The sequence below is a fragment of the Abrus precatorius genome, unplaced genomic scaffold (genome assembly GCF_003935025.1).
Source record: "Abrus precatorius isolate BTA unplaced genomic scaffold, Abrus_2018 Scaffold2, whole genome shotgun sequence".
Classification (NCBI taxonomy): Eukaryota; Viridiplantae; Streptophyta; class Magnoliopsida; order Fabales; family Fabaceae; genus Abrus; species Abrus precatorius.
Window position 1 is genome coordinate 37,015,520 of NW_020874362.1, and position 10,935 is coordinate 37,026,454.

General features: G+C 27.5%; 1 protein-coding gene across 1 annotated transcript; it reads left to right on the forward strand.

Annotated features, from left to right (window-relative positions):
- Positions 1-8,586: 8,586 nt before the first annotated feature.
- Positions 8,587-10,435, forward strand: LOC113858992 (gibberellin 2-beta-dioxygenase-like). The gene is made up of 3 exons (XM_027491809.1): positions 8,587-8,990; positions 9,272-9,626; positions 10,184-10,435. Exons 1-3 carry the CDS (start codon positions 8,587-8,589, stop codon positions 10,433-10,435), a joined length of 1,011 nt encoding a protein of 336 aa, XP_027347610.1.
- Positions 10,436-10,935: the final 500 nt, after the last annotated feature.

Genomic DNA, 10,935 nt, shown 5'->3' on the forward strand with positions numbered 1-10,935 from the left:
AATAAAAATATTAATGAAATAAAATATAACTTATATTTAAATAAAAATCACTCTTTTATTAAAATTAATATAATTTTCAATAAAAATTTATTTAATTTTTTTTACTGTTTAATATATATATATATAAATTTTAAAATTATTTTCATGTATGTATAATTTTAAACCCTATAGCAATTTTTCATGTAGGCGTAAATTTATCCATATTTCATGTTTACAGTCTTCAATTTCTTTACTAATTTCTAGTAATTCATCATTCGTAAACTTAACTTTTTTTAAAAGTTCTTTCATATTTATGATTTGAGTTAAATGTCTTGATATGATAATTGTATTTGATATTGTTCTTAACATAGTATATCACTCAATCACACAACTTACTCTTGCATTTTGCCTAAACTATTATCTTGTCATTCTTCATCTATTTGATTTTTTTTCTTTACTAAACTATGTAATGTTTCACCCCATTGCTTAAAAGTTTAATGTTGTAAATTTCATCCTCAATTCTAACATAATGTGCTTAGATGTGATTTTCTTATTAAATTAAGGAAACACATTTTGATATTGATTCATCATTTGAAGTAACAAGTATCTTCAACTCCTTAGACATTGTGACTGGAGTTTGAAATACTGCTATTAAAATTCATAAGAACAACACTTGTATAAACAATAAAAGAGACTTTATACATTGTGTTGGCCTGAAAAGCATAAACTCAATACTAAAAAATAAAACATTTACATGAATTTATCTAAAATTAAAAACTTCTCAAAAACTTATCATAACTCAGATAAATGAAAAAGAAAGAAACAAATCTCTAATGTTTTTATATATGTATTCTTTTCATTCAATTTCACACATACTTGTAAATTAAAAAAAAAGAAAGAGTAATTTACTAAAAAAATATGTGACGAGACTTGTATTTTAAGTAAAAAAATTTAAAATTTTATTAAAACATTTGAATATGAAAAAATGTAATAGATAAAATTTAATATCATATTTAAATATAAAAGTATTATAACAAATAACATTTATTATAATATTTACTTAAGCGCTAAAAACTAGCAAACACTATAAATACTATTATTTAATACAATATTTCATTTAAAAGTACTTTAATATTTTGAATTTTACAATATTTTATGACATTTATTTGTATAAACCTTTAATATTGCTACTATTAAATTTATTTTCTGCATAGTAAAAGTGTAATGGAAGGTATTTCAATCTGTTATCAATCATACAAAAAAATTTACAAAACAATATCGTTTACGCTGTCACCTCAATAAAATTTAGTGTTATTATAATATAAATTGTTAATTAAAATAAAATTTTTTACATTTAATAATAAATTTATTTTAAAATTTAAAGAATTAATAATTTTAAAGTCTAATTTAAGAATTCACTTGTTAAAAATCTAGAATTTGATTTGAGTATGAAATGTGAGATCCAAACCAATTTTAATTTTTATTTTTATTTGTTATTTGAACTGTTTAATAAAATTTAACTTCAAAACCTGAATAAAAGCTAGATAATTGTAGTAAGAAGTGATATATACGAATTAAAAGTGAACAATAGTGCCGACACCGTTTACCGTCTTATCAGTTTATAATAATGAATGGTTTTATCCTCGTTGGCGTATCACGAACTCAGAGCAGAAGCGAATCCAATAATTAAGAAATTGGTCCTATTGCCTATTCTACCCCTACCCTCTTCCAAGGGTCATTCCTAACCTCTCTTTATTACTTGTCGGCATCTTTTCTTCTTCTGCTTTTTCCTTTTTCTCATCAAATACTCACTTCCTCTAAAATATCATAAGCCTTTTCTTCAGAGTAAAGTATAAAGTGACAAAAATAACTTTTTTAAATAAATTTCCATCAACCATTGGCTCCATCCAACCATTATATTATTTTATCTTTAATAATTAGATTGAATTCATTAAATAAATAAATATTAATAAAATATTATTATAATTTTATAATATTATAGTGTAATGGTCTAAATTTTGCTGCTCCTCTTCAGCCATGAGTTGTAATTCCATTGATAATTCTCTTCTGCACATGACACTGACACGCAACACAGTCAATGACATTGACCGGTCTCGCCAATTGTTATTGTTAATTGCCACTTTATTAAGATAATTTAATAATTAAAAATATCCAAACATGTTTTATTGCAAAATATTAAGAACAATCAATTCAAATTTAATGAAAAATAATTAAACAATAGTTACTCAAATGCAAAAAAAACTGCTAGATGTTGGACTTTCTTCACTAACTATTCATAATTAGTTAAATAGAGAAAGAGTAATACAAATATAATATTGAAATGGTTATACTAAACAACATCCCGTCTCTGTACATTGGAAATAGAAACATTGAGATGATAAGGAGAAAGACATTAATGTTTCTTTTTTTTATTTTTATAAGTTTACTTTTGTGTTTTTAGAGTTGAGACACTAGTGTCTCTTTTTTTAAGAAGTACACTGGTGTTATTTGAATTTGTATCCCTCGTGATTTTTGTGTCTCTGTTTTTCAAGCGAGATACTAGCCAAACATAATACGCGTATTTTAGTGTCTTCGTTCTACAACCAAACGCTGCCCTAGCTAAACAATCTATCAAATGAAATGTAACGTATCGAAAGTAACCCAAATTATATAATTACTAAAAATAAAATAAAAAAACCCTCAATTCATAGTCTTATTAGCTTCTTTAACGAAAACGAAAATGAAAATTTAGTTTCACATAAAACAAATGGAGCGCACAACTTATCAAAACAAACCCAAGTTATATAATTACTAAAAATAAAATGAAAAACACTTAATCCATAGTCTTATTAACTTCTTTTAAGGAAGTGATAACAAACTTAGGACCCATTTAACTTTCGATTTTTTGTATTTTTAATTACAAAATTGTCATCTTATTTTTATTCACTTTTCTATTTTTAAGATTTGTACAAAACTTTGAAAGTTGTTTTAAGTGTTTCGTGTTCATTTATTTAAAACCATAAAAAATTTTCTAAACCCAAACAGTCTCTTAGTTTTACTTTAAAATTTACTTTTGATATATTATATTTTTTAATGGATTGATCGGCTTATACGTGTTCTTACTTTCAAATAGACTAATTACGATTTAATAAAGTTTTTTATATTCCGTATATTATCAACATTTAATTATTATGCAGCATTAAATCCAATAAAATGGTCATGCTGCTCAGCGGACAGTGTAGGTATGAACATCCAAGCCAGCAATGAAAAATTGACTTATTTTATTATTAGCAATTAAAGTAAGGACTGTTGCATTCATTTATTCTGCCGTTATATTGGTTTCAAATATATATTTATGAATTTACGTTGAATGTTATTAACTATAATCTTTATATTACATTTATATTTATAAATTTTTAAGATATTCTAAATATATATGTAAACATATAATAATAATTTTTTTAAAAACTACATAGACAAGAAAGTTACATGTAAGAGTATCAAAATAAACTTGTCATTTTGGATCAATCCGTTTAATTTACTTAAAATGGTGAATCAGGACGAGAGTTCTATATCAAGTTTGATCTATTTTACTCTGTCAAAATATGAGCTAATGATAGGTTGAAATGGACTGACTTGTATGATTTTATTTTCAAAAGAATAAAATATGACTATTTATTAGTAATTTTTATATAATTATTAATAAAGATATTATTTTAATATTATCCTAAAAATTTTAAGCATATTAACCAGTGAATTTTGAGAAGCAAGATGGAACGGGCCAGCTCAATCCTGGGTGGCAAGGGACCAATTATGGCGACATGATCGATGCGTTGGGTTGAGGTTTACTTATAATCCTTCAACGTCCAAGTTATTACTTATTTTCGTGCTAAGCATAAAGCATAACCATGTATTTTTAGAATGTATATGCAATAATAATAATAATATGTAATATCCCAGATAGTATTAACTTTTACTTGTTCTAGTAATGCAAGTTTAAAGCACCTTAATTCATGTGCCTTCCAACATCTTTTAGGCATCTGAGATTAACAACGAAATGCCTGTCTAGGTTTTGCATGAAAAAGAGTTAACGAGACAAGTCGTGATTTACGAGTAAAAGATAACTTTTCAACAAAATGAAATGTTTTAATTTTGACAAATGGAGGTCGTGGAAAAGTGTAGAGGAAGTGGGTGATTTAGTTGTGGGATTCATAGTGAGTATTTTCGGAAGAAAAAATTACCAAAAAAAAAGAAAAAGATTATAGTGCAAAAAGTAATCTCATATAGTATCTCAACCTCACTTGCAAGCCTATTTAAAAGATTTACTTTGTAATTAGATTTTTTAAATAGATAAAAAAAACTTACTTTTGAAATTTAAAATATAATAAACTTAAACTTATATACACCCCAGTGGAATAAATATTAATAAATAGATTTTTTAGGGCTTAACTCTAAACCTATGTCTTTTAATTAAACTGTATTTTAATTGAAATTTTATTTATACACCCCTGTGGAATAAATACTAATAACTCAAACATATATATCAATAACTTCTATCAAAACATATGTATAAATTATAATATTTGACATGTAATTAACTTTTCAATATTAATCTGTTCAAGGAGGAACTTAGACACTTTATTGATCTTTATATTTTATTTTAAGATTTACTGTATAATCTGTCCATAAAGATTGCTGCACATTGCAAAATTTATGGTAAGTTTAAAACATGAACAAAATATTGGTGCATCTAGCATTTCAATCATCTAACTACACAAGAGAAACAAACTATCCAAAAATCCATCCAACACCTGAAATCATCTAACAACGCATCACTCGAACACAGTTCATGCAAATTTCCTTGAAATGAAAAGAAGACATTCTCTTGGAGATGCAACTTCAATCACTTTTAGAATTCATACCATTTGAAGTGCATTTATTAAAATTTTATAATTTTATAATTTTTTTAATTTATATCTTTTTCAAGGCACGTTTAAAAAAATTAAAAAAACTAAAAAAAAATGCCTCACCTTGATAGTCTGGCCTCACCAATAAATGATCATGCATTGTCATTAATTTATAGTTCCTATAACTATTTGAGGACATTCGAGCCCACCACTTACAGTGGAACCCATTTAAATTGTTTCCATTTATAGCTGCATATTAATATCCACCTTTTGAAATTGGTGTGGTAGTTGGTTCTTAATATATTATTAAGATTATACAACGAGTGTGTTGGAAATAAAGTATTTTCTTATTAAGTTTTTAACAATTACAAAATAAAAATATGAAATAAAATAAATATACTTCATATCTTAAAAACATAAACTTCAATAGTTTAAAATATTAGTAAAAAAAATATTACAAGAAATTTCAAAATTATTCTCGTTAGATACGTGTTTTTAATATTATGAAGAATATTTTAATAATAATAATAATAATAATAACTGAATATAGAAATTAAATAAATAATTTTTGAGATGTGCTTAACAATACTTACTGTGAAAGTGGATAATAACTAAGCGAACTTTATCTATAATTAATATTGGTTAATCTCGTGCTTTTATTTTATTTCTTTTTTTTTTTTTTTGGAGAATTCTCATTCTTTTTAACAAGTTGAGAATGCTCATGTGGAATAGAAATATATGTTTTGAGGTAAATTGAAATTAAATTTGCAAAGTAAGCATAATTTTTTAAGAAGCACAATAAGTATCATTAGTAAGTGGAGTTGGGATAAAGTGACATTGACAACATATTGAAGGCAAAAGTTAAAAACTTAATAGATGAGAATTTACATATTTGGTGAAATATTAATAAATCAAACTTGAATAACTCATCTATTAAATTTTCAAGGTTTCAATGCTTTGCACTTTTATTGAAACCTTGAAAGACCCTCTTTCGTCTTTGCCTATGTCCCCAACATCCAGAGGTTGAATAAAATCATTTGATAGCAATCATACATTTGAAGAGTCGCATGAAATCTCAGAGAACAAAATCATCCATAAAGATTTAGGATTACGACTTTATGTCATTTTCCCGATCAATAACTGTCGGAGTGCCTCCAAATTGATTTTAAAAGTGAATTTAAAATTATGTGATTTATATTTGAAAACTTTTCACTTAAATGTAAGTTTATAGCAAAATTCAATATAAATTTTTTAACTTAACATAAAAACTATAATTTATCACATTGACTTAATTAAATATAAGTTTAGAAAAGAAAAAAAAAAGAATTATGTCATAAAACTGTGAAACATGTTACCACAGATTTCAAATTTATATTTTCAAACTTGAATTTTGAAACTTTAACGCTCGTCAAAATGAGCATTAAATGAAGAGGAATTAATTGTGAAAAGGTGGGAAACGTAGTGTTTCTAACGCATATATTCAATTTTTTTACCAAAGGTAAGTGGGAATTCATAATATTTATTGACTAAGTAAAGAAATTTTTTAATATTCTTTTAAGAAAAAGAGTTTGTCTACTGTTGTTAGAAGCTTAATGTTTTAATCGATTGAACATCTAACTTATGCAGGCTAGCTATATGACTCTGAAGATTGATTACTTGTGGTGAAAACAAGTGGAAAGAAAATGAGTAAAAAAAACAAAAAGAAATTTATATTTTCTACTGTTTAAAAAGTAAATTGAGATCATGAAAAAAATTATGTCAGACCTGTAAAAAACTAATTTTCTCCACCTAGTTAAATAGAAAATGAGAGAGAAAAACAAAGCTTTGTTGAATTGATAAATTTACTCATCTTCCTATCTATATAATAATTATTACATTAAAAAAGATATAAATTTATTTATAAAAAATCTTTTCCTTTTATTGTTTTGTTATTTAATATTAGAAATGAGATTTAATATATTATTTTTCTTTTTCCAATCAGGGGAGAAGAGAAAATGATTTTTCTCTTTTATTCTCTCTCTCGCTTTTTTCATATCCAAGGAAAGCAAACCCCGATTTCACTAGTATCGTTGAATTGTTTCAAAACACTAAAACAAAACATTGCAGATATATTTCATGAAAAAAGAATTAGCTAATTGAAAATGAAACAAATAAGCTGTAGCATAGGCATGTATAAAAGAAGAAAAAAGCAAAAAGAATGGAATTTTTAAATACTTTTGACAAATTATTAGTTTTTAAAAAATGTTAATGATATATTTTTTAGATAAATTATTATATAGTTAAAATTCTCTTAAAATTTTACTGAATTAAGAGTAAAACATACTGAATAGAAAACATCAATATTTTATAAAATTACCATTGCCTATATTATTGTTTTATCTATGAAACTTTGTACTTACACTAAAAATTCTCATTAATAATTTTTAAATTTTATATTTCTGTAATTTTCTAAAAATACTATATAAATTTTTAAACACATTATACAAAAGATGTGAAATTGTGATCCGGTCGGTTTAGCTAACAGTTTTTGCTTTTGAAGATATTGTAGGCAATTCCCAATATGGTCTCTTTACAGTTGCGGTTCAAATTTAACTTCCCCATTGACAGAAATAAGTTTACTAAAAATGTCCAAAGAATCTTCTTGAATTGACTACTTATTTCCCTTGAGCAAATTCTCAATCCACTGTTTTTCTGCATTAAATACTACACCTCAGCATCTCAGAAAGACAAGTGTGGTGCCTTAACCTTTTCGAAAGTGACTAGATTTTGCTGCAAAATTAGAAAATATCTTGTAGGGTACTTTTGTGAAATTTAATATGCTAAATTGAAATATAAATCAGATATAAGAAATATAAAAAGTTTGAATATAATTGGTTAAAATTTATTTAATAATAATTTGTAAATATTTCATTTTTTTAAATGTTAGTTGAAGAGATTAAAGTATTATTTAAAAAATTAATAACATCTCTTAGTTTAAAATCTATTCAAAAGATTAATTAATATTAATTTGAATCTGCTTTCATACGAAGGCTTGTATATTATATTTTTTATCGCAACCTCTAACCGTTGATTTACGTGTGAATGTAATATATATACTGCAAGAATATACAAAAGTCTATGCATGTAAATTAGAAACATTAGGAGCAAGTTAGTATAGGGAAATACATTTCTTACGACGATTCCCAGTATCACAATTTCTAGTCATTTATTACCATTTTCTTCCAAACATTACCAATGTGCTGGTTGAAAAATGAAAGTTATCATAATCCTTATTCGTTGCTTTGTTAGTGAAACCAAAGTGAGGTTGGGGAACAGTGCAAATTCAATAGCCGGTTTTTCAATAGTATTTAACTATTTAATATTGTCAATAGTAGTATAAAGATTAAAGAAGAAACCCGAATATAAATAAAAAACAAAGAACAATTAAACAATATGTCTTGTCGATAGTATAAATGCCACGAAGACAATCAGAGCCAGATGGCTGTCCTATAGTCTATAGTTGGTAACGCCTCTTCTTCCCTCAGCTTCATGCATTAGCATTCTCACCCATTTCTCCATTTAAACCCCAAATCAAGCACCACTCTCTCATCAACCTTCTCTCTCTATTTCTCACCCACACACTCTTACACACACACACACGCACACACGTAAACACACACTTGTTTTCTTTGTGTTTGGTCCACTTGCAAGAACAGTAGCTATGGTTGTTCTATCCCAACAAGCTGCATTAAACGAGTTAGTTCTGATCAAGACATGCAAGCCTTCAAGCATGTTCACAGGGATTCCAGAGGTTGACCTCTCAGACCCTCAGGCCAAGACACTCATAGTCAAGGCCTGCCAAGACTTTGGTTTGTTTAAGCTAGTCAACCATGGTGTTCCATTGGAGTTGATGACCAATTTGGAGAATGAAGCCCTCAAGTTTTTCATGCAACCCCCGTCTCAGAAAGAGAAAGCCGGTCCTCCTGACCCTTATGGCTATGGCAGCAAGAGAATTGGCACAAACGGTGATGTGGGTTGGGTTGAGTACCTCCTCCTCAACACCAACCCTGATGTCATCTCCCCCAAGTCACTCTTACTTGTTCACCAAAACCCACAAAATTTCAGGTAATATAATAAACTTTATCATATGATACTCCCCTGATTATTTATTTATTTGTTTTCGCTTTTCTTTTAATATATAGGATACTGGTTATAGAATTAGAAGTGAATAAAAATTATAAAAAAAGTGCATTACTAATAAATAAGAATTTTTTATTTTTAATTTCTTAATCAGTGTTTGACCCTAGTCTCTCTCTCTCTCTCTCTCTCACACACACACACACATATATTATTACTCAATCAAGGAAAGATAAAAAATTTGACATTTTTTATACTAAATTTGGAAGTTGTGCTGTGGAAGAGTACATACGGGCAGTGAAGAATATGACCTATGAAGTGTTGGAACTAATGGCTGAAGGATTAGGGATTGGAGGAAGGAATGTATTTAGCAAGATGGTGAGGGATGACAGAAGCGATTGTTGCTTCAGGGTGAATTACTACCCGGCATGCCCAGAGCTTCAAGTTCAAGCATTGAGTGGACGAAATTTAATTGGGTTTGGGGAGCACACAGACCCACAGATAATATCTGTCCTAAGATCCAACAACACATCAGGACTGCAAATCTGTCTCGGAGATGGGACTTGGGCTTCAATCCCACCTGACCACACTTCTTTTTTCATCAATGTTGGTGACCTCTTGCAGGTACTCATGAACAAAAGCATAAATTCAACTTTTATACCACTTTTTTTATATAAAAAAAAAACTTTTATCACACTTTTCTAAAATACTTTTTACAGTTAAGAGAGAAAGACAAGAAAAAAAAGGTACAACCACAGATAAGATTGGTGATCATGTTTTGGTATAGATAGATAATAAATTAATTATAAAAAAACGCGTACAAAATAATATAAATAATATACCAGGAAGAGATAGAAAATAAATTATAAAAAGTGCAAAAGAATAAGGTTATCAGTGAAATATTAATTCATAAGACAACGGTTTGTTTTTTATTAATTTATTTGTACCAATCAAAATTGTTTCTATCTCCCTAGAAGACTAGAAGTCAATCTTTTCCTCACAATCTGCCAGCAACTGATTGTTTTTATCCCACTCTCTCTCTTGGATGCATAGATGTGCCAATGTGTAAAAAGAAACTATCTGGGAATTTTCACCAAAGGATATTTAGTTAATTACTATTTTTTTTTTTTTTGTGCTTTCATTTTGTTTTTTTCTGATTAAATTATTTTTCTAAATTGCAGGTGATGACCAATGGGAGCTTTAAAAGTGTGAAGCACAGGGTAATGGCTGACTCAACCATGTCAAGATTGTCAATGATCTACTTTGGAGGACCACCCTTAAATGAAAAGATAGCTCCTTTACCTTCTCTCGTGTCAAAGGAAGAAGAGAGTTTGTACAAAGAGTTAACATGGCGTGAATACAAGAATGCTGCATACAAGTCAAGGCTAGCTGATAATAGGCTCAGTCTATTTGAGAAATCTGCTGGTCAATGAGATATGAATAGAGAGGGTCACAAATCTCCTCCATTGTGACAGAGAACATATGGTGGTAAGAAAAGGTTTCAAAGAGTAGACTCCATTTGTACATATAAGGAAAATGACTAGGTTGTTTATTGTTTTCTTCACTTTTACCTTTGTTCCTTGTTATTTTGCCTGCCATTTCATTATGCAACTGTAGGCCTCCAATTAATATCATACTCTTATGCTACATTTTCTGGTCAAACTGCATTTAGGGATTGGGATTGACAGTACAAATTGTTCATTAATTCACATCTCTAATGTTAACTTGAATTTGTATTAATTATTAAATGACTCATTACGATAAATAGTTAATATTATGTTATTTTAGTAATTGATATTTAAATTTCAAATTCTTGATGCAAGTAACGTATGTAATCAGTACATATGCTAATATATGGTCGACTTTTAAACCAGTAGGAACAAGGAAATATAATTTAGTCAAAACAATATCATCCACGGACTATATATGGTAG

Excerpts from the sequence above, each read along its gene's own strand:
- LOC113858992 (XM_027491809.1), top strand. The coding sequence starts at position 8,587 with ATGGTTGTTCTATCCCAACAAGCTGCATTAAACGAGTTAGTTCTGATC. Across the intron at positions 8,991-9,271 it reads CAAAACCCACAAAATTTCAG|TTGTGCTGTGGAAGAGTACA; the intron begins GTAATATAATAA and ends TAAATTTGGAAG. Across the intron at positions 9,627-10,183 it reads ATGTTGGTGACCTCTTGCAG|GTGATGACCAATGGGAGCTT; the intron begins GTACTCATGAAC and ends TCTAAATTGCAG.